We start from the raw sequence: 24,875 nt of genomic DNA, 5'->3' as shown, positions 1-24,875 counted from the left end.
TGGGAAGCGAGTTGGGAATCACTAGTTGAGTGACTCGTGGTGGAAATGTAGAGCATACGACCGCACGAAATTCAGATGACGTCATTTTCAACCAATCACAATGCAGAGTTCTTGCGATCTTCGATTTAACCTCTTCTTACTCTAAAATGTGGCAGCTAATCTCAATCTACCATATTACGAGACACTGAGGTAAAACTGTCAACTCCGTTCTTGAGAGATTGAGGTTATGTCTTCAATCTTAGTGATTGCAAAAGTACCTTAACTTATAAAATAAAATAAACTTAAGTATTAAAAATAAAATTTACTATGGATGTTTGTTTTAGGGTGTAGCTAATTATAAGTTTAGGCATATCCTAAATACATTATTATTTGCTTTCTTCGTCTCTATTTTGAAACACATCACCTTATTTTAGTTTCCTTCATCGGTTTGCTTGATGTTATTTTAATTGTGTTTTTATTTAGGGTAAAGGTTAAAGCGGCTATTTGCCATTGCACTGAAAGCATATCGTAACTTAAATTAATTTGATACCTTTATTAGGTGAATGGTATTGAAACAAACTATGATATTGTTACCACAATCTTTAATACCTTAAATCATAGGTCTAATAACAATAGGCCTGATTATCTTTTAATAAGTTCAATTAGTATGCCTAGTGCATTTCAAACAAATTAAATTGTCTTATAACAAAGTAAATAGATTAAATAGTCTAGTATTGACACAGTAAATAAAATTAACAATCGCATAAAGTATTGGGTGCTAAGACATTGACAACAAATACATAACCTCTAAATCGCAATTAATTAGTAAATTAAAATTAAAGCAATAACAAAACAATATGGCGTCGACTCAAAAAGAGTAATTTTGGCCGAAAGAGAGGAAGAAGAAAGTGCAGTCAACCTCCACTCAACAGCTCGATAGGTGTTGAGTAGTTTTGGTTGTACAAGTCCACCGTCAATCGTTTCAAAAATACGAAACGATTGGAAATAGAATGACTCGACACTCAACTCAACAGTCAACCATTTCAAAAATAGGGCCCCATGTGCGCTGGGCCAGCCATAGTCAACTCAACTGCAACTCCAAACTCCAAGTCTCCAACTCAAGTGAACTGGAACTCACTGACTCGGACTCGGACTCAGTACAGTAGTAGTCAGTGACTCGGAGCGAGAGCAGAGAGCAGACTGAGACTCAGACTCAGTCAGTCCTCAGTAAACGAGTGTTCGTCACGTCACGTCACATCAACTAGACTATTTTAATTTTCGCATTGCTAGTTGCTAAGTTTTTTAGGTACTTATTAATTGTATTAATCATATCTTTAATGGTTATTGGATACAATTATATTTTTTTTAATTAGTTACAACTATTCCGCAACAGTTATTCAGCAATGGATATCATAACTCCAGTGCAAAATGAAGTTACGATGGCGGCTCCGGCTTCGACTTTACAAACTACGGCCCAACAAGACAATAACAACGACTACATGGGAGTGGTGAGTTTTTCTAATGCAACCACAGTAATGCGTAAGAATCATTGTCATAGGGTTTATCGTATGCCTAATATAAAGTATTTAAGTTACTTAGCATTTAACTGTAAATCTTGAAATCATGGAGGCCTAAGCCCTATGTCTAGCTCATACCCAGGCTTCAAAGTCAAAGTCAAAGTCTTTATTGCCATTAAATACAACAAGTACAATAGGCTCGTCATTTAAATAAACAAAACATGCAAAATCAAATCCATCAAGAAACAATTCAAATAAATAAGCTCTAGTCAAAAAACAAAACAAGAAAACATGCACAAACCATGCAGGTGTATTGGTGTGAACCTGGCAATAACTCCAGCCATAAGTAGTGCGCGCGCCCGAAAAAATCTATTGCTGGCCGTTTTGCGGCAAAATGCGACCGCGTAACATGAAACCGATGATGTCACCAGATAGAGGACAGTTTAACGGACACAACAGTATCAATATCATGTACCTGGGGAATAAGAAAGGGGGGGTAAAGTCAGCAATAAGTAGTGGGCGCGCCCGAAGAAATCTATTGCCGGCCGTATTGCGGAAAAATACGTCCGCGAGCAATAATAACGACGATGCCAACAGATAGAGGACACTTCAACGGACACGACATAATCAACATCATGTACCTGGGGAGTAATTTAGGGGGGGTAAAACCAGCAATAAGTAGTGGGCGCGCCCGAAAAAATCTATTCCCGGCCGTATTGCGGAAAAATACGTCCGCGAGCAATAATAACAACGATGCCAACAGATAGAGGACACTTCAACGGACACGACAGTATCAACATCATGTACCTGGGGAGTAATATAAGGGGGGTAAAACCAGCAATAAGTTGTGCGCTCGCCCTTTCAAATCTATTGCTGGCCGTATTGCGGAGAAATACGTCCGCGAGCAATAATAACGACGACGCCAACAGATAGAGGACCCTTCAACGGACACCACAGTATCAACATCATGTACCTGGGGAGTAATATAAGGGGGGTAAAACCAGCAATAAGTTGTGCGCGCGCCCTTTCAAATCTATTGCTGGCCGTATCGCGGAGAAATACGTCCGCGAGCAATAACAACGACGACGCCAACAGATAGAGGACCCTTCAACGGACACCACAGTATCAACTTCATGTACCTGGGGAGTAATTTAGGGGGGGTAAAACCAGCAATAAGTAGTGCGCGCGCCCGATAAAATCTATTGCTGGCCGTATTGCCGAAAAATACATCCGCAAGCAATATTAACAATGATGCCAACAGATAGAGGACACTTCAACGGACACGACAGTGTCAATATCATGTACCAGGGGAGTAATATAGGGGGGGTAAAACCAGCAATAAGTTGTGCGCGCGCCCTTTCAAATCTATTGCTGGCCGTATTGCGGAAAAATACGTCCGCGAGCAATAATAACGACGATGCCAACAGATAGAGGACACTTCAACGGACACGACAGTATCAACATCATGTACCTGGGGAGTAATTTAGGGGGGGGTAAAACCAGCAATAAGTATTGGGCGCGCCCGAAAAAATCTATTCCCGGCCGTATTGCGGAAAAATACGTCCGCGAGCAATAATAACGACGATGCCAACAGATAGAGGACACTTCAACGGACACGACAGTATCAACATCATGTACCTGGGGAGTAATATAAGCGGGGTAAAACCAGCAATAAGTAGTGCGCGCGCCCTTTCAAATCTATTGCTGGCCGTATTGCGGAAAAATACGTCCGCGAGCAATAATAACGACGATGCCAACAGATAGAGGACACTTCAACGGACACGACAGTATCAACATCATGTACCTGGGGAGTAATATAAGCGGGGTAAAACCAGCAATAAGTAGTGCGCGCGCCCGATAAAATCTATTGCTGGCCGTATTGCCGAAAAATACGTCCGCAAGCAATATTAACAATGATGCCAACAGATAGAGGACACTTCAACGGACACGACAGTGTCAATATCATGTACTTGGGGAGTAATATAGGGGGGTAAAACCAGTAATAAGTTGTGCGCGCGCCCGATAAAATCTATTACTCCTATTACTCTATCACTAAGATATGGTAGGGTATCTTTGGTCTTTTTTTAGTATTTGTTTGATTATGGATTTCTGGGTAACAGCAAGAGGGGCCAACACAGAGGAAGACGCAGCCCCCCACGCAAGTATCCCGTACTGCAACAGTGACTGAACATACGCAAAGTATACACACCTGCAATGGTCCACAGACAGCACACAACCAAGCTGTGGTAAAGCGAAGATCATTTTCCTTAATCTTTTGTTGATATATTCAACGTGAGGGGCCCAGCTAAGTTTGTAGTCAATTATGACCCCAAGGTATTTGTAATTTTCGACTTGTTCAATTATTTCACAATCGCACGGTGCCGTCCATGGACCCCCGTAGTCATGCAACCTCAGTACTCTAGGCCCTATGGCCCGGACCACTGTCGCATCTAAAGTAAATAGGTCTTGGACACATTATTAAGGATAGTATGTTGTGGTCAAACCAAAGTTTGAGCTTGCCCAAGTCGGAGGACGCCCTGTCATATACAACATCCCAGTTTGGTCCGGAGGAAACTAGAGCCGTATCGTCAGCAAATAGGAACACCTTACGTTTAATTGGCAGATTTGAGATATTGTTAATGTAAATTAAAAATAAAAGTGGGCCAAGTGTGCTTCCTTGGACGACTCCATAGTTAATGTCTGTGTTAAGTTATCACCGTATTCACTCCACGTATTGCTACAAACTGTTTTCGACTGTAAAAATAGTTTTCAAACCAAGTTAAGGCAGTATCTTTGACACCTAATAAGTTTAGCTTTCTGAGTAATAAATTCCTATCAATAGAATCAAACGCTTTAGCAAGATCCAGGAATGTTATCATAACTTCATTTTTTTTACTGATTTCTTGGGTAATAAATGTTGTGAGATCATAAAGTGCGATGTGTTTAATCCTTTCCGGAATCCATATTGATTTTCTGTTATAATATTCTCTCTCCAGATAGTTTAAGAGCTGAATTTTTACACATTTCTCTAGAATTTTACTTATCACAGGTAACAATGAAATGGGTCTATAGTTATTAATTACGGATTTTTCCCCAGATTTGTGTATCGGGATAACCTTAGCTAATTTGAAGATATCAGGAAAGTTCCCAGTGTGTATACTTGTGTTTATTAAGTGCTGAATTGGAATCTGAAGGCTTGTATTTTCTTTGATAATTCTGACTGGAATGTCATCCCAGCCTGAAGCTGAACCTCCCTTAATACTATTTATTATATTGGAAAGCTGGGGCTCGTTGACAGGCACCATTTCAAACACAGAATCAACCGCGTGGTCGGCTTCATCCACCTCCAGTCGTCCCGAAGCCGTGATACCTATTGCCAACTCAGATCCCACAGAAGAGAAAAAAATATTAAATGTGTTACAAATTTGTTTTGTTTCTGGGGAGGTGGTAGTTTCAGAGTTAAAAACAAACGCCTCAACCGGAAACGGCGCAGCAACCTCGTTTACAACTGACCAAAATTTGCGAGCGTCACCCGCGGATTCATCAATTTTGGTTTTGTAATAATTAAACATTATATGCTTGATTTGGGAATGCAATCTATTACGATACTGTGTGAATTTATTTCGAAGATACAGGTTGAATGGTTCTTTTTTTAATTGTTTAAAAAGGATATCCCGCTTTCTTATTAAAGTAATAAGATTACTAGCTATCCAAGGTTTGATTTTTGTATTTTTAGCGTTAATTTTAATATTTAATGATGCGTTTTCAATTACCCTGCCAATTTTTTTTGTGATTTGTTCCTTCAAATAGACCACTACAAAGATATAAACATTTTAATAACATTAGAACCCCAGTCTATTTTAATGTGACTAGCCGTCGCATATATGCGACAGCAGTCTATGGGTGGAAACCGGCCGTCGCATATGTGCGTCGCTGGTCCGTGTGAATGAAAAATTTCGTACTATTGCAGTAGCGAACGTGTTAAGAGGCTATTAACAATTTTCCAGTCGGTCTTTTTGTAAAAAGTAGCTTCCTTTTTATCATTATTGAAGTGTCGCTGTTTAGATATTTGTAGTGCTATGGGGTAATGATCAGCTAAACTTGACTGAAGGATTGCTGATTTAGTTAGGAATTTATTAGCAATTTTGACGAAAAAATGATCAATGCAGGTATTACGAGCAGGTCGAGTTATTGAGTTGATACAAGGTATAAATCCATATCCATACATTTCGTCTAAGAAGCGCTCTTCCAGACTATTTTGCCCAGGTAACAAAATGTTGCAATTTGTATCTCCAACTAAAATATGAATGGCTCGGAAATCTCGGCTTAAGTAATAATGCTCAGAAACACCATTAATAAAGTGCTCGAGACTAGAGCTCGGGCTCCGATATCCGGCTAATATGTCATATGGATTGCCGGCCCGTTACAAACACATTGGCTAAATAAACTAAATAATAGCATAACATGTTCATTTGATGGTAGAAATTAAAGTAAATTATAAAAAATGAAGTTTTATAAAATTCTCTTTGGTTTAATTGAAGCCGGTGTTAAGTAAACACTTAATCTATCGAAGAAAGGTACCTACCGGTAATGTCAGTTGCAAAATGAGTTAATTTAAAATATAACAGGAAACATTTTGCCTACTACTAGTACTCAGTGCATTCCAACGTAACGTAACCATGCAAGAAACATACGTAAGAAAAGGTTACAAATTTAATGTTCAATAGGATGTCAAGACTGCTTGCAATATCCAAAGTCATTGATAAAAGACTATTATTGTTGCTACTTCTCTGAACTCTGGTAGAAACTAAAAATCATGATTACAAAATTGTTCAACAAAGCAAATTATGTCATTGTGGAGTTCTCTAAAAACTGTAATTGTGTGTATAGTAGGCCTATATCACCTTGTTTTAATAAAAAATGCATATTTTAAGGCCTAATCCAACCACATGTTAAGCAATTTAAAATCATAAACAACAATCTGTTAAAATATATTTTTTAAACATTTTAATTTTACAGTTTCCACAAAAGTCTAAGAACATAATTGCTACAATCTTTATGTTTACAACTAGAGGGAAGAGGTTAATACAGCAACGGTTATATACAATATTACTTATTTCCTTTGATAAATAAACTTTTTAGACCTACCACTTAGCTATAAGCAATATTGTTGTACAACTAAATCGGCTGCTAGACTATTAAGAATTAAAATAGAACACATAGTAATTTATCATAAATCAGATATCCTGTTACCAGACAAATAGGCCTAATCGTATATTAATAGTTATGGCATTTACTCATAGTTAGGCCATGCCATTTTTATCTAAATACTGAAAATTGTTGCACACGCTGAATGTTTGCAGCTGTCAACTTCAATAAATGTGCCTACCAAAAGCTGAACGATTGCGTCGGCTACTAGTCTTGTTAAAAACTAAAATCAACTTAAAACAAAATTGAGACAAAAAAATAAAATTGTAGCTTTGACATTTCCTTACTCTTAAAACTATCGTTATTTAAACAGAAGAATCACAATAATCCGTTGACAAATGGTTGACTCAGGATCTTGGAATAAAAAATCCCCGCATATTTTGATTTAAGATGTTTTTCTCTTAATTTATTTTGAATATATAAACATATTCCTTTATTAAATGTGCCAACTATTTATTAGAGTTTTTTGTTAGCGTATATACCAATGGCCACTATACCTGCTTCACCGAAAGAATGCAAAACGCCAGTGTTTGTGCGACATCAAACTATAGTATTGGCAAGGGCTGAGGACGAGACGAAATGAACAGAATCAATTAACTACACTACTACTTTACGTGTAATAAATAGTTTATAACGTCCCATCCCAGTAAATATAAAATAAAACATACGCACTGGTTTATAGGCTTGCAAATAATACAGGAAAACATTAATAAATTGTTTAGTTCTTCACACTAAATTTGTACGAAATAGCTCTTCCCCCCCCCCCAAAATCATTTAAAACCTACCAAAACCCCCCCCCCCAAAAATATTTCTACGACACACTCTGTGTCATTCCACCATAGGAGCGGGCACCCCTGCTTCCGGTTATCCTTAACATAGTTTTTAGTAGGCCTACTATGTATTTAAACATTTTAAACTGCTTTCAAGGGACTTTTATTTCAAAAACTTGGACATAATTATTCATTTGGTTTCCTTTGACTTTTTATGGTTAGGTGGTATCTTTTCAGTTTCAACCTAAAATTTTCTCAAGATCTTTTTGAGTACGGGTGTGTGCTTGTATGGCTTTTCTAAAACACCCACTTGATCTGAAGGTAAAGTCCAGTATTGAATCAGTACAGTACTCTTTTTATATTCTTAGATAACAGCAGATTGCTTTCCCTTACCCATTATGAGCTAGGTACAGAAGTTTAAGCCCCTTAGCCTAGATTTTGTTTTCTAAGCAAACAGTTCTATACAACCTATCTTCAGGTAAGTAAGTTAATATGTAGCTCAAAATTAAAATTAAAACGTTAATACTTTTTTTCAGGATTGGGGAAGTGAAAAACTTGTAAGAGCCCAAGAAGCTATTCGAGAGAACCGCTGGGATCTAGAAGCTTGGGGTATACTTATTCGTGAAGCTCAGACAAGATACGTCAATGAAGTCAGACCGTTTTTTGAAGAACTTGTTGCTAATTTTCCCACTTGTGGAAGATATTGGAAAATTTATATTGAACAAGAGGTAAGAAATTCTCATAGTTAAGTATGCCTTGAGGAAAAGGTCTATATCTAGACTTTTAGGCCTACTTTATAGTCATAGAAGTATAATAAACAAGGTATTCTGTAATAGCTTTAAGGTCAGTCTTCAAAACACCCAACAATTAACTTAATATTAGGCCTACAGTTTTTAAATATGTTTTATTTGCTCTTAATTTTCTCCCTTTTGCTCTACCAACCACAGATGCCTACATATTTAACAAACGTGAAGTGTGGTACGGTAGTGCGAAATCTGAAAATGAAAAAATGTTATACGAACAAGTATTTTCTTGAAGCCTACATTTTATCCTAACTGTTTACACGTGTTTTAAAATTTTAAACAAATTTTATATAAACTATTTTGGTAAATTCTGTAAATCAACATCTACTAACCATGGAAGAGGATTTTGAGGAGTGAGTTTATGGCACAAAAATAATCTTAACCTTAGAACTAGCAAAGAGCTAACAACTGGTCTTAGCTTCTCCACTGGCAAAAGGCCAATTATTAGCTCATTGAGCATACATTATATTAAACTAGGTGAAACCCGTCGAAATCGACGGTTACTCTCAAGGCTTACGTTAATTCATGTAACTGCGATAAATTGAATGAAATATACATATTTTGAGCATTTAGCATTTTTTTAAGTGTAATAAGTGCAAAAACTATACTGATATTAATTGCTTTAGTTGCCAAATTTGGTTGATCATTCAATGAATAAAATATTCCCCATACCGGAGTTATTATTAGTATGTTATATGGTATCTCTTGCTTTGGAAGAACCTTTAAATAGTATTTAAATCGTATTGGTGGATCCTTTGTAGTTGTAGTCTTTTGTAGTGCACTTCCGTGTAATATGATTTTATTTCAAAAGAAAATATTTTTTGGGAAGACATTTTCTAACTTCAAAGGGAGGTATATCCGTTACAGTGTAAGTTAGATTTTACCTTTGTCACGTCGTGTCAGTCCATATCGTACTTCTGTGCCAATGAATGAACCCTCTAGCATAGTTTTGAGAAATTGATTGTGGGGTTACTGTTAAAGCTGGAATTCCTTAAAATGGGGGATGTCAGTTAGTTGTCTCAGCCTTATCAATAATATAAAGTTGTCAATATAATCTCTCTACGGAATGTTAGGTGTAGTGGAATACTTGAAGTGAAGTTGGCTTTTATTCTTGAACTGTTAGGGGCCTCCTAGTTCATAAGGTCTTGCGGCTTCATTGGCAACAAATAATGCAAATGACATAGCATTAGGACATTTCCCAAAACCAAAAATACTTTAAATTGGCTGTTACGTATATTGACGTTTACATATTGTAAATCAACGTATTTTTTAAAGGAATATGTGATGTAGTTTAAAGGAATACTAGTTGCTCTGCCCGTGCTTCGCTACGGGGTGAGAACGCAGAAAATAATAATTTGGTTTTTCTTTAAGATACTATACTTACCAGGAAACATAGGCAAAGGCTCAATCGTACTTATTGATTATTTAAATGAATATCTCTTAATGTAATACAGTACCATCATTTTATACAGTGTATATAATTTAAAATATATGCAAAAGTATAACTTATTGACACATGGCACTAAGAAACAATTCTCCTTGTAAACAAATCAAATTAAATAGCAGAACAGCATTTATGACAACAGCTGGAGTTTCATAACATTGTTTGTTTCCCATGTTAATCTTATGGAGAAATACGAAACTTTAAAGGGCCCCAGGACCTCACTCTCTAATTATTTCCCTATAAAAAAAGTTTCCTGCACAACTTCACGTTACGCTCTTTCCAATGACACCAAAAACATGTCAATCGGTTCAGTAGTTTCGGAGGAGTAATTGTCACAAAAAATCTGCTTGCGTATTAAATAAGTACGAGAGGTCGTCCAGTGGTCGAAACTCGACCAAAAATATGTAATGTACTCACTTATCTATTTTCACCCCACACTGTAAATAAAACATGTGATTGGAGTTTCCTCCATTTGTTTTGATTTTCTGTTTATATTTCGTTGTTATTTCGTAACCAGCATAGCAACGCATAAGATCCATGTTAATTTTTTCAAATTTTTAAACTAATTTTTTGTGCTTATCTTTGAGCCTATTTAAATTTATAAAGGGATTCTGCACACCTACAGGAAAATAGCTTTCCAACGGTATGCGTAGATTTTCCCTACGATTCACACGAGCTGAGAAAAAAGGTTTTAAAGAAACATGCTTGCCTATTAATATATAGATAGATAGATGACCTTTCTGTCATGACAGTAGCTGCTTAAATAGTATGTTCTCTTTGTACCATATTTTACAGCCAAAATGTCGTGTTTTTTCAATAATGTTACCAACCCAGTGCACGCCAAAGTTCGTAATATAGGCAGGTGCAAATAATTTGTCAAGATAAGAGCATTTCTACATAAATATTTGATATGTGTAGAATAATATGATAAAATGTAGGCAAAAGTGGTGAAAAAGGCAGACACCAACCCGTACAATAGATATAAGATAGTTCAATAAGAAATAATTTAAGAATTGCTGTGCTAAAAGGATTTTCTACTGATTTTGTAATGTAACGTTATATTGCAAAACATGACATGATAAAGAAGAAAATCAATTTTAAAATCAGGAGATAACATTGCAAATACTTATTTGGTAGAATTCAGTATCTCCCAATAAATGTGTGTTGTTTGAAATACAATTTGAAAATGAACAGCTGTTTCATTAAAAAGTATTATTTACATGGCCAAAATGTAAACAACTCTGTGGAGGGATCTTTAAAAGCTTCTGGGGCAGAGTCCTAAGGGGTTTTGCTTAGTTTTTCTTTTGATAACTCATCTACAGACCAAGACCTTTCTTTGGACACCTCTACCAAGTTTCTACGCCCAGCCGTTCTCTCAAATTAGTGGGGACAAAGTTTCCAATTAAATATTTAGATTTCCCCATGTTAATCTTATGGGAGAAACTCCAACTTTGATGGCCTGTAAGGCAAAGCCCGAGGATTTTTATTACAGGAATTGGTGAAAGGGGGTGTCTACACAAAAAATACTTTATTTTGACACGTCGTTTGTAAGAATCCGTCCATTATTAACGGAGGAGTAGTGTTTTGTAGAAATCACCTTCACGTATTATATATAAGGATGCTTCGTCCAAGGAGAAATCATGACTTGCTTTACACCATTTTACTCACGAGATTCTAGTTTTTATTTTGATGTATATAGTTTGTTTAATTAGGTACTGTAATTGTGATATGAAAATGTGTCCCAAGTTGAGAAGAAAACAGCAAATGAATTAGGCCTAGGCTGATGTTTCAAAATAATTCCCATACACCCATTTCGGACCATTTATGGCTGAAAATTGCAAGTTATTGTAGGCTATAAAAGTAGCCTATATTATGTATATCATATTTTTATGGCTTTTTAATTTGTTTAGAATAATTTTTGGGATTCAATAAAATAGTTTTAGCGAATTTCCCATATCGGGAATAAGCTATTACCGGTACCGTAGGTCTCATTGTAACACCAACACCTGGACAAGAGACTGATTTACTTTTTCGTTCTTATTTCCCCAGGACCAAAAACACCATCCTTTGAAATTCATATACATATATATATATATATCTTTCCGTTAACAAAACTCGATTTTGATAACATTTGGTACAAATGTGTAAACATACATTTGTTCGAACAAGTTCGCGAACCATGGACACAGGGTTTAACTGGGATTTATGGGGTTAAAATTGGGTTTTCAGCAAATTTTCCATATAGGGAATAAGCTATTACCGTAGTACTCAGGGTAAGACCAAGATCCAGTACCGATTAAGACAAGCTTAAGAGGTATGGTATCGAAGCCACAGTTATGAACACCCTAAGTAGGTTCTATTGCATGATGTGCTTTTGTTTCAGATGAGAAGTCGGAATTTTGAAAAAGTTGAAAAGGTATGTTGCAAATATTGTAAGATAACCATTGTAAAACAGTTTTGTAATTTTAGAAAATCAAAAGTGGATTCAGTTAAATTCTTTATTTATCTCAAACCTGAAATACATACAATTTCATTTATAATCATTTACCGTTATTTATTAAACTAATGTGGTGTTAAAGCTTGGGAGGTGGTTTTCAGTGGTTTCTGTTAAGTTGTGTCAAACGTTCGGATATTTAAAAGTGTTCTGACATAGGAATCAGTGACTAATGTTTTTTTTAAGATTTACAGTTCATTGTCTAGGCTACTTTTTTGTGTAGGTGTTAAAATGATTCCACTCAAACTATCTACCCTCCTATGAATTGTATGGACTCTTAAATTGATTACTCAATACATTGTATACCTGATGCCAACATAAATATTAGGCAGAACAAGATTGCAAGAGTCTTGCGACACTAAAAATAAAGTAGCCATATAAAACTTAACTATGACATTTTAGATGTAATATAGTAGTGGATTCATTGGTGCAAGCAAGTTAAAGTTTAAATGTTATAGCCTAGCTATTTATATTATATTTTTTAGCTAAATGACTTGCACGTTGATTTAGGCCTACATTTTTCTTTTATATTTTTGGTACCATCACTTTAGGCAAACTTTGTGTTCTAAATTTGCTATTGAAATGTAAGTTTTTATAAAAACTTATACAATTTAACCGTAAATCCACTGAAGGTCATTTTCTGGGTTCCTATTTGGTTCTTATCCTATTCATGTCCAAAGCTTTACTTTTGCCCAACAAAAGTAAGGTGGTATCAAGAGATGGGACAGACTTACCTGTTTTAAAGAAAATATGACGACAACAACAACAACAACAACAAAATAAATCAGATCACATTTCATGTTTTCATGTATACAATTTAGTACAGTTGTTAAAATTAAATTTTGTTCATTTTTTAACAATCTACAGATAAGCCTGTTCCGTTTCACTTGTGTTTTTTTACTGTGTATCGGGTCAATTATTATCAGACCCAAGGTATATTCACCTCAGACCTAGCAACACATTTTACTATATAAATAAACTTGTTAATGACATGTGTTACTGGTCTGAGGTTGTGTATTATTAGATCTAAGCATCAAGATTTTTATTTAAACCTCTGAAGATCATTTACACATCCTGTGGCATTCAGAGTGGGCCTACGTAGAATTATAATGAAAAAAAGTGTTAACATTGAAACAACTTTTTATGAGTTGGCTTTTCATGAATATTAATATGGAGTTTTCAGCTTTGTTAACTACATTAGAATAATTATAGTAGTGTAGATCATTTAGATTTGATTTTGGCACTAATTAAAATCAGTTGGGCAAATTACGCACTATTGCCACCGGGCTGTTTCCATTAGAGACTAAGACTAAATACGTCATCATCATAGCTTAAGTTTTAAAAGTAACTTGGCATAACACAATCAGGTAAGTACTTAAATTTGTTAAAAATCTTTCTTATTAATGAGGAAATATTATTGAACTATTTAGGTAATTGACTACAACTGAATGATGAGACTAAAAATGAAGAAGCTGATTTTGTATAAGGTTTAGCCAAGAGATTGTGCCAGTATGTATTCCAGCTAACCTAAACACAGTTTGGCAAGATTTGTTCTGCTAGAGCCAGGGCACAACTTCATTGAATAAACATTAGTACAGACACTACCATTTATTTCTACCGTAGATCAAATGTTGATTGGTTCTCTATTTGTCTGTGCCAGTGAATTTCTGTGTCCAGAGTATCTTTTTTTCTTGACAAAACCCTCAAAAAAGCATAAGGTGCTCACAAGTGCTAAGAAAGAATGATTCCAATTTTAAAAACTAATAAAAAAAAATACATTTTTCAATTTTTAATATTTAAGTTATCAATTGGATAACCCAAGATTATTTGATATTTAATGTGTTCCATAGAATGAGGTTCGTCACATTAAATTGTATATAGTATTATAATAGTATTATAATACTTAAAATGAAATAGAAAATATTACATTTTTTGAAATAAGGCAGGTAGGTAAATTGCTATGTTTACTATTAACTATTTAAACGCTATTTATATGTGCACGTTCTAGAAAGAGAACAGTTGGGTGTATTCAGAAAAAATGCCCATACTTGAACTAACTAAGATTCCAGCTCAAAAGAGCTTAAAAGCCTATCGTTTGGCTAACCTGATTTTAAAATTGTTTAATTTGCAACTTTTTATTAATTAATTAATAATTTCTAGCTGAAACAATCTCAGTTTTCAACAGACGAATTTACAATATTAAAGGTACTTTACAGCGTCATACAAAGTTAAATTAGTAAGCTGTCGCCAATGAAAAACAAGACAATCAATTGAAGTAACTTTAATTTCAAACATACTTAAAACAAATACCTAGTAAAATACTTACCATAATACTAAAAAGAATTATCTGAATTTTGCTTTTGAAAATTTGAATAATAAGTTTAAATGCTTACAGTCTTACACTACAACAGCTAAATCTACATTAAAGCTTCGCCTTAAAATACACACTCAGGTGTCTAAATCTTATAACCTAAATCTATTCCAATTCTAATCCACCTAGGCCTATAGAATTCAATAACAAATTTTATGACATTTCTCTTGACAATTTCTGTGGATCTCTAGAAGAATTAAATTTCTCAATTTCTGTTTGGATGTTAACAACAACCATCAACTTTTGCCTGTTTATCGAATCACCTATATGGAGATGCTATGTCTTTTGGTATCTTCTTCTTATATGGTATAAAAAATAAATAAACGACTGTGTACCAAGTAATGTAGAAATTAATTTCGACCAAAGCCATCACATAAAATACATGTATGTGAAGAAATAAGCCATAAATTAAAACTTATGAGAAGGCGAGAGCAACAATTTTGCATTTTAATTGGGTTCTAAACTCGATTCCTAGGCAAAATGAACGGTGCAATATGCTTTTACCTTTCAAATATTACTTTGTAACAGAAAAAATACAGAAAAGTTAAAGACCCTTATTAGATGAAAAAACTACAAATATACAATATTTAAAATATGCCTATTGTAGATCTATAATTTATACCTTAAAGGCTGATTTACCTACCTCAGTCAAGTTACAATAATCTAGAAAATTAATTAGCAACATTGGGCCTTTGAAAGCACTATGTTGAAATAAATCAAAGACTATGGGGGTGAAGCTCTAAAGAAAATCACCTTTTTAGTTGCCATCTGTCCCGGCGCTACATTATAAGCTTTAAAATGACACTTGATTTATTGTAAAAATCTTTTAATAAGTTGGATGGGCGAAAAAGGGATGTTACAGAAAAAACCCTTATCGTAATTAGTATAAATAAAGATTAAAATGATTAAAAGAAAAAAACTAGTTAGGCATAATTTAACACTAACAACCAAAGGCACTTTGCTAATTAGCAGCTGTACTGCAATGCTAATGTTTGATGGAGTCGACAACAGCTAAGTCCTTTTGGCAGGTTGCTAATGTATTAAGGTGGGTTTTACTAGCTCCACATTTTATGTGATCTCATCAATTTAGAAACTGGTGGTACCTCTTCCTAGATCCTTCAGTGTGCAGTGCTCTCAGTGAATGGCGGAGTATTTTCTATTCAGTTAAAAAAAAGAAAACAATAAGATTGAATTCTCAACAAAGCAATAAATGGAAATTTCCTTTATGGACAGGTTTGCTGGCACAGTGGTATTTGGTATTACTTATTATTATAAACTATACCTGTTAATGTTGTTCTTCGTATTCCCCTTTTCACCAATTTGAGACAGTAAATTACAATAATGACAGTAATTTATCAAAATAAATTAAGTAGGCCTAATAACATTTTAGAACATTAAAATAAAATATATGTTATAGTGGCTCTGATTTCAGTAGCCCAGTTAATGTTTGGTAAAATTGGTACTAAATTTCCTAGTCTTGTATTTTAATTTTAACTCTCATTTAACTTTAACTGTGTTACTTTATTGAAGCAAGAAAGTAATTTAGAAGGAAAGAAAGTAAGTACCGTAACTGATAAGGTTGCATGTAAAAAATCCAAAATTATTAATTGGTATACTCCTTCATTAGCAGAAACAAAAAATAAAATGTTAACTCTCTATACAATTTATAACAATATGCCTAAGCAAGGTTCAGAGCACTGTCAGGCTGCTTATAATGTTTATTTGCAACAAAAAAGATTATATCAAAGGGAACTTCTGCAAGCTAAAAAAATTTCTTTGCAGCAGTATATAAGCAATGCCTCAAAACTCCTGCAAGGCTGCATGGAAAGTTATAAGCAGTGAGTTTACTCCAACTCACAGTTCTGTTGTCAATCTAGATCCTGATGAATTTAACAATTTCTTTATAGACTCAATAAATCAGTTTAAGCAAAGGAATCTCAGTCCCAATAATCCAGTAGAACTCTTGAGTAATACTCCAAAAAACACAACAATGTTCACATGGTCAGAAATTTCCTCAACTGATGTAATACAAGTACAGTAGAGTCCCGCAAACCCGGCACTCGATAACCCAGCAGTCTGGATAGCCCGGCCATCGCCTGGCTCAGAAAATTAGTGGTTTTTTTGAGTCCGAGTTAATCATGGACTCAAGCCAGCTTAAGTCAAATTATTTGCAACTGGTACTAAGGATTTTTTATACTATATCTGATGACTTAATACTGAGAGAGAGAGAGAGAGAGAGAGAGAGAGTAATTCTTTATTTACAACAAATTATTTTACAGCATTACATAAAGCAAATAAAAATATCACATGGGTCACAATGACTGTGTGTGATAGAGAAACACTGCTTTATATGCTTTATATTACTGACTTGTAATATAAATATAAAAGATGGTTAAAAAGCTTAAAAACTGAATTGTTCTTATTTTTAACCCTAGATCCCGATAACCCGGCATTTCACAAACTCGGCACCCTTCCAGTCCACATTACGCCAAGTTTGTGGGACTCTACTTAAACCAAATTCTCCAACTCTAATTCAATGGATTTTTATTGGCAGTCTAACTCAATACTGAAACAAACCATCCTAATAAGTAAGCCATTTGCTTTTATTTTAAACAAATGTATGTCAGAAGGATACTTTTCCTCATTGCTCAAAATATCTAAAGTGATTCCAGTTTTTAAAAAAGGAGATAAAAACTTACATCAAAATTACAGACCTATCTCTATTATTCCGATATTCTCTAAAATATTTGAATCTCTAATATTTAATAATAATATCTATATTAATAGTAATATATATTAAATAATATCTAATATGCACAATCAACTTAGTTATTTTTTTGAGTCCCAACATTTATTTTCTGAATTCCAGCATGGTTTCCGTCCTGGTAAGTCTACCACCTCGGCAGTACTTAACAGATTTATCACTAAATGCATTTGAAAATAAGGCGTCGGTTTCGCTAGTTTTGTGTGATCTTAGTAAAGCTTTTGATAGTGTTCCTTTTGATGTACTACTACGTAAACTATCATACTATGGCATTGAAGATGGCACACTAAAAATTATTCAATCATATTTGTATGACATAAAACTGTATATATCAGTTAAAAATTTTCTGCTTTCATAGCAGAACATTTTTAATATTGACACCGACCTGTAGAGACCGGTGTCCCTCAGGGTTCTGTTTTAGGCCCTTACTTTTTCTTAGTATATATAAACGACTTGCCTCAACATCTCAATATCCATTCAATAATTTATGCTGATGCACTTTACTAGCCAGTCACAAAAACTTACCTGAATCGGGTCACAGCAGAAGCTGAGGAACAGGCTCTTGCTTGGTTTTCTTCAAATGAGCTACATTCTAATCTTGAAAAGACACAATATTTGAAATTGAGTCAAATGTCAAACGGGCGACTCCTTCAAAATCCACTTAATTCGCCTTTTTAATAAACTACCTGACAGTGCAAAATTTGTTGATTATAATATTTTTTTAAGTAGAATTTATAATTGGCTAATTCAAAACCCTTTTTACAGCCTAAGTGACTTTATCAAGTGCAATTTTGATAATAAATTTTGATTAAAATAAGTTATTATGCCTAACTAATGGTATTTGATGTAATATTTTGATGTATCAGAAATTTGATTGTATTTAGATGATTATTTTGTAATGTATATGACGTGTCCTATTTCTTTGTAAAAAGATCAACGGAATAAATTATTCTTATTATTTAGTCCATACAATTTTTAAAGGCAAAGTAATTGTACATGGTACCTACTCTTCTAGTCTTTAAGAATCAAAACCACTAAACTGGTGTTTACTACATTCAGTTCTTTCCTAATGCCTTAATCCATAACTATGCCACATATATGATTGTGTTTTTAGCTTTTTCAACGGTGTCTTATGAAAGTGCTCAATATAGAATTGTGGAAACTGTATCTAGGATATGTGAAGGAAACAAAAGCTGCTCTGACAACATTCAAGTAAGTAATATTGTATTTTTGTAATGTATAGTGACATTTATATTTGATTCAAAGTGCTGAAGGATGGATTTGGATACATACCGGTACTATAATATTCTTTGGTGTAAAGAAATGTGAACACAGGTTTGTAGTTTTAAGTAACATTTTAAACTAACAACATCTTTAGTAAATATAACAACTGCAGTAATTTACAAACACAACATGTTAAATATGCACATAGTTTCAAACTATACAAAATAACACTAGTCTCGCTTTTATTCATTTGAGAGTTGTCCGTGAATTAACGTCTACTAAAGATCCCAGTATTGGCCAAGTGAGCTGGATCAAGTCTGACACGAGGACTGTGTTCTTTACGTTCCTTCCTATAATAATGACAAATACATCCCGCGTAGGATGTATCCAGCAAAGCTAAGAGACAGCTGTTACAGATTTAAGAATAAACTGTACTGATACAATATATTCGTGGGCACCAGGACACAAACACACATCACACTGTCATGGATTTGTAGCCATCAAACTACTGTTTCGTCATCACAATTAGTTTAGTTGTTGTGGCTGATGACAATTGACAATATGATGAAAATCAACGTTCCCGCCTAGTGTAAATAGCGTTTTGTGGCCTTAGGGCTAACGAGTACATTAATTAGGTTTGCTGTTATAGCGAAAGTAATAAAGTACTAGAGGAATCTGTGCAATTTCGCATGTCAACTGCAAACCTAATACAAATGTATTATGTAATCCTTAAAGGGATATATAACAACTTAGTACATAATAAAAAAGGCAAATATAATAATTAGGCAAATTTCTAGATCACGGCCACATGAGATTTTTAAGTAATTTTTACTAAAAAAAATACTTAAAATAAGACCTAAGATGTATAGTGCAACTAAAATAAATAAGGGAAATTATTTTAAACCCATCCTAACCCCTTAACACCATCTTGTGGACTGGTGGGAATCGGGGTTTTTTTTTTGGGGGGGGGGATCGTGATCGGAGGGAAATTATTTTAAGTGGAAAAGGTCTAAAATACATGGTGCTAAAAAACTGGGCCTAATCTGTTAAAACCTAATCTAATATAACCTAACCTTACCAAACTTCTAACTGTTGATGCCAAAAAAGCATGTTAGGATGGGAGGTTGTCCTTTATGTTCATACGCTATTCCTTTGAAGGTAGGTTAGATTAGGTATTAAGTAAGGTAAAGGCTAGGTTACAAAGAACCGAGTTGTTAGTTTATCTATATCCAGACTATTTTGAACCAGACTATTTTTACTAGTAGTCATCAACCATATAGTAGTGTTAAATATATTTTTAAATAGAGCTATTGAATTTAAATAAATATTAATCAATACATTATAAAGTGGTAATGTATTTATGGATTTTATTAAAAAATGTTCTATGCAAAAATACAATTTGTAAATTTCTGTTTTCGTACGTTATTAGTGTAAAACGGGTCATCCTCTTAATTTTGTTTGGTTAATATTAATTTTACGTCTTTCAGTACTTTTAAAAAGTCTGGAGTTTTTATGGTTCTAAATGGACCCAGGCGTTCTAGTTTGTTACCATTTTTACGAATGGTGGCCATAGCTTAATTAGCTGATCTTATCCAACAACAAAGCTATTGTCTAGTGGGGCTTAGGTTTACAATCTAAAAACTGTTATTAAAACATGTAACGTTATTACTCAACAATTCAACAAATTTTAGAATTAATTAGGCAACTAGCTTTTACTAGTAGGCCTACAATGCTTTGGTTTAAACTATTAGGCCTAGATTTACAGCTATTCTATAAACGTAGAAACGTAGCCTGGGTCATATTTTTACACGTAAGTTGGACGATTCAACGACGAACCTTTAATTTTAAATCTATGAATTAGTTATGAAAGTGGTTTTGGTTTATTATGACATCACAATGAAATTTGTTTTTCGTGTTAGAGAACGTGCGTGTATTTTAGCTTAAATTCATTGAGGTTTAATTGGTACTACTGGATGATCAATATATTTCATATTCTATCATTTTCCTATAATACTGGCAGTTATATTTACAATCGAAATCATAAACATTTAATTGGCCGCTGTACAGTTGAATAAAAAATAGTTTTTAATGCTTTTTTAATTGCTTTGTAATTACTTTGGGCTAGGTAGCTGTTAACAGTGGAATTGATAACAAAAAACAATAACAATTACTGTATCTTTATTTACACTGACATTTTGAAATACGGCAGTGTACAATAATTATTTCGTCGTACAATGTTGGCAACGCTCCGTGCAGTGGGCGCGGGTTAGCGACTTCCAGAGTTAGCGAATTCCGCCGTGGGACAAAATCGAGTTAGCGGGTTCCGGAGTTAGGCAATTCCTGACTGAGACGGTTAGCCAGTTCCGACACATGACCGAGTTAGCGAGTTCCTGAGTTAGCCAATTCCTATGTCTCAGTTGGACACTGTAAAATACTATTTAAAAAATGCAAGCTTACTAACAACGTGGATCTTTGTAACCGAAACTTTGCCTTCTTAATCTAACCTCAAAACACTTAGTACAGCTCCCCGAATCAACATAAAGAACGACCTCCCATCCTAACATGCCTAAATAAGGACTAGGTGTAAGTGGTCAGCTAGCCCATTTATATCCCCGTAGTGAGAAAAAATTTTCTGGAAACATTAACTGACTAATGAATCACTTTAGAAATGTTTCTATAGTCAATGATAATTTTCTATTCTATCAGCGATCGGCTATTCTTAAATTTTCTCATAATTTCTCAACTTGCTTCACTTCACCTTCACTTATGTTAGGTTAGAAGCGAAGTGACACCATTGTTGATTAACATATGTCCAAAATAACTAATATTTAGTCAGCTAGAAATATTCATTTCCGTTAAAAATAATGTTATAATACGATTCAGGAGGTAAATAAAACTTTGGAATAAGATATCAAGATTAAAAATTCTCTGGAAGGTACGTGTATCCATCTAGCTTCGTTCTTGATGAGGACAATGGGAAAGATGAATGTAGTCAGCAGGGCACTGAGCCGCTCTTTCGTCGTGATTCCCTCCTATCTGGGAGGTACTTTTAACACGAGCTTTTTAGTAATGTAAGTAATATTTGTTGTAAAAGATAAATAAGATATGTAAATGCATAATTTATGGTTTTTAATGTCGGAAGAATAATTTAATAAAAAACTTAATAATATGTTGAGCTAAAATGGGGTGGTAATTTAATAATTGGAACATCATTGACTATTCCGGTTGGTTGTATCGGCTTTATCTCAGGGTAGGGTGTTGTACTGGCTTTAAATAATAAGAATTAATAAATTAAATATTGTCCAAATAATTAATGTGTTAAACTTACGACATCCTAACAATGAAAATAAAATTTTGAGGTTGTCCAAAAGGTAAGTCTAATGTGCACTTAATTTAAGTGATTTTAAAAGAAAAGTTTATACTTAATAAAAAAAAAAAATAATGTTGGAGTTGAGTCCTCTTGAGGTTGACTGTAATATAAACTGGATTTTCTTGATTAAATTAATTAATTTAACTTTAGATGAAATCTGGACTCCTTCTTTTAACAGTTTCAACTATGGCTTCCTTCTCTTCAGTCTTCTTCAATCTGAATGTTCACATGGTTCTATTGTTGAACACATGGATCACTGCTTAGTTGAATTTTGATTCCTTAAGGACTAATTTTGAAATTATACCACGGAAAGTAAATAAAAGAAACGTCTTATAATACTTAAAACATATATTTACGCTTATACTGTTACTCGCATGACGGTAAATATACAAAAAAGATGGTAAGTGGTGATCGATTTCGATTGGACACTCATCAGACCCAATAGGCGAATGACAAGAATCTTGAATGGTGTCCTTACTTATACCCTATTGGCTACCGGAAGCACCGGCCAATACATTTTTATAAGTACAACTGGAATCAAAATGTACTTGTTCATTAATCAACTTATTTCGATTTTTACATGTTTCCTTATAAATATACAATTCTTCCCAAGCATTCAGTACATATCCTTTCTTACAATTCTTTAAAATATCTAGACTATCCTCAATTTTTCCTAGTGAGTGGCCATTTTGTAACAGGTGTTGTGAGACATTTGATCTTTCCGGTTTGTTGTTCCTCCACGCAGATATGTGGTTTTTGAAGCGGTTAACGAAGTTCACAGTCTGTCCAATGTAGAAGCTATCACAATCGTTACAATTGATTTTATAGATGCCCGAAGCGTTGAATTTGTTACAATCTTCTATTTTTGGATGCAGTATTTTACTCATGGTGTTCTGAGTCCTGTAGGCTATTGAAACTCCGTATTTCTTGAATCTGTTAGCAGTCCTTTGTGTTGTAGTCCCCGTGTAGCTAAATGTGATATATCTGGTGTTTTCCTCTTTTATCTCTTCTAATGTTGTTCTGCTGTGTAGTGTATTCTGCCTATCGATTTTTCTCCTCGTCTTCCTTGCGATGTCTGTTAATGACTAATTTCATATATATGTATGACCATTGATTAATCTTTATATTTCTCTTGTATGGTTTATTTGTGAAGATTAATTAGGTATCACATGTTTTAATATTGTAAAATGAGTAAATAAATAGTGATTTAAATGTTGTACTGAAATTGACTATTCTTATTTTGACTTTGATAATTGACAATTTAATATTGGCCAAAACTAAAAATACCCCCGCCGCAGCAAACCTGCCGACTAAGCGAATTTCCAGTTGCCTGAATTAATTTTCAATTAAATGTATTTAATTAACATTAATTTTTATGAGTACATAGGCTTGCTGCTACAGGGAGGGTAAAAAAGTGTGTTTTTTAGAGAAATATTAATAACTTAGTATAAAATAAATAAATTTACCAAGTTTGATCAAAATATATCCATAAGCAAGCAGACTACAACATTTTACAATATTCCCCATAAGAATAACATGGGAATTTTAAAATAACAATTATTTGAATTTTCTCCGTAGCTAATAATAGTACAAAAACACTTTGATATACTAAATTATTTGTTTTTTTAAGCTCTTTAAGAAGGTCTGAAGAGAAATTGGGAAATTTTGCGTTTGGAAGGTCAAAAATTAGAAAAACCAATTTTTACCCCATTAAACCCCCCGTAAAACCCCGTTCCCATGGTCCGATCATGCTGGTTCGCGAACTCATTCAAGTTTATCCCGCCTTACACCTTCAAACCAAATTTCATCAAAATCGGATAAAAATTACTCAAGTTATCGTGTTCACGGACACACACACATATATATATATAAAATATATACATATATAAAAATTTGAACGAATGGTGTTTCTGGCCTCTGGGGACATCAAAATGAAAAAGTAAAACGGTCCCGGGCCTAGGTGTTACCATGCCACCTATGGTAATAGCTACTTCCCTATAGTCTTACAGAAAAAGTAATAGGGAAGTTAAACCTCCAAAAAGGTATACCCCTGATCAGAAAGAAAATAATGATACTAACAAATTATCAAAGAATGTTTCTGAAAATGGAAACAATGACACTCAAGGAGTAGCATTGAGACAAACCAGCATTACTTCTAGTAGTTTAAGGAAAACAAAAAGTAAATCAGCAACATCAAGTAACAGGAGACAAATGGAAATTTAACTTGGAAAGTTGGAGGAAATACAAAAACTAGAACGAGAAAATGAAGTAAAGGAACTGAAAAGACAAAGACTGGTGGAGGAAATGGAGCGACAACGGCTGGAGAAGGAAATGGAGCGACAACGGCTGGAGAAGGAAATGGAGCGACAACGGCTGAGAGACGAGAGGGAGCTAGAGCGACGTAAACAAATGTTGGAAATAAGGGCTTCTATGAAATCACTATCGGCAAATGGTAGTCAAGTCTGCGGATCTGAGGTAAGCCTAGGCCAAAGCTTAATATCTCAGAGAGAGGTGAAAGAATGTGAGAGTAAAGTCGTAAAGTGGCTGAATGATAATGAACCGACAGTACATTCATCAGTGTTCATCAACCGCTATGACCACGGCTGCACAATTACTAGCAGATTCAGTCAAAAAAGCCATTCAACCAACCTCTTTGGCGCCAACAACTACCAAATTTTAGTGGTAGACCAGATGAGTGGCCTATGTTCTTTTCTGCATTTGAAAATACCGTAAAATTGTCTTCTGTTGATGACAATCTAGCTAGACTTAGAAACTGTCTTGAAGGCGAAGCCTTCAAAATGGTGAAACCTCTTTTTGTTTCAAGTAAAAACTTGCATGCCATTATGAAAACGTTACAGATGCGTTTCGGTAAACCCGAGTTTATCATTGAGTCTATGATGAACCAAACTAGAATGCTAGCCCCTGTAACAG

General features: G+C 34.4%; 1 protein-coding gene across 2 annotated transcripts in view; it reads left to right on the top strand.

Moving 5' to 3' along the window:
- Positions 1-1,212: 1,212 nt before the first annotated feature.
- The window catches only part of LOC129004589 (protein suppressor of forked), a 137,913-nt gene continuing 114,250 nt past the window's right edge, over positions 1,213-24,875 (top strand). For both annotated transcript variants that reach the window (XM_054433142.1, XM_054433143.1), the window contains exons 1-4: positions 1,213-1,487; positions 8,011-8,202; positions 12,105-12,137; positions 18,465-18,562. In XM_054433142.1, the coding sequence (XP_054289117.1) occupies positions 1,383-1,487; positions 8,011-8,202; positions 12,105-12,137; positions 18,465-18,562 (428 nt within the window). In that variant the 5' untranslated portion in view covers positions 1,213-1,382. The remainder of the gene's footprint in view (positions 1,488-8,010; positions 8,203-12,104; positions 12,138-18,464; positions 18,563-24,875) is intronic.

This window comes from Macrosteles quadrilineatus, unplaced genomic scaffold (genome assembly GCF_028750875.1).
Source record: "Macrosteles quadrilineatus isolate MER2022 unplaced genomic scaffold, UCM_ALF_1.0 Scaffold_1__1_contigs__length_201487025, whole genome shotgun sequence".
Lineage (NCBI taxonomy): Eukaryota > Metazoa > Arthropoda > Insecta > Hemiptera > Cicadellidae > Macrosteles > Macrosteles quadrilineatus.
This window is presented reverse-complemented; position numbering and strand designations above follow the sequence as displayed.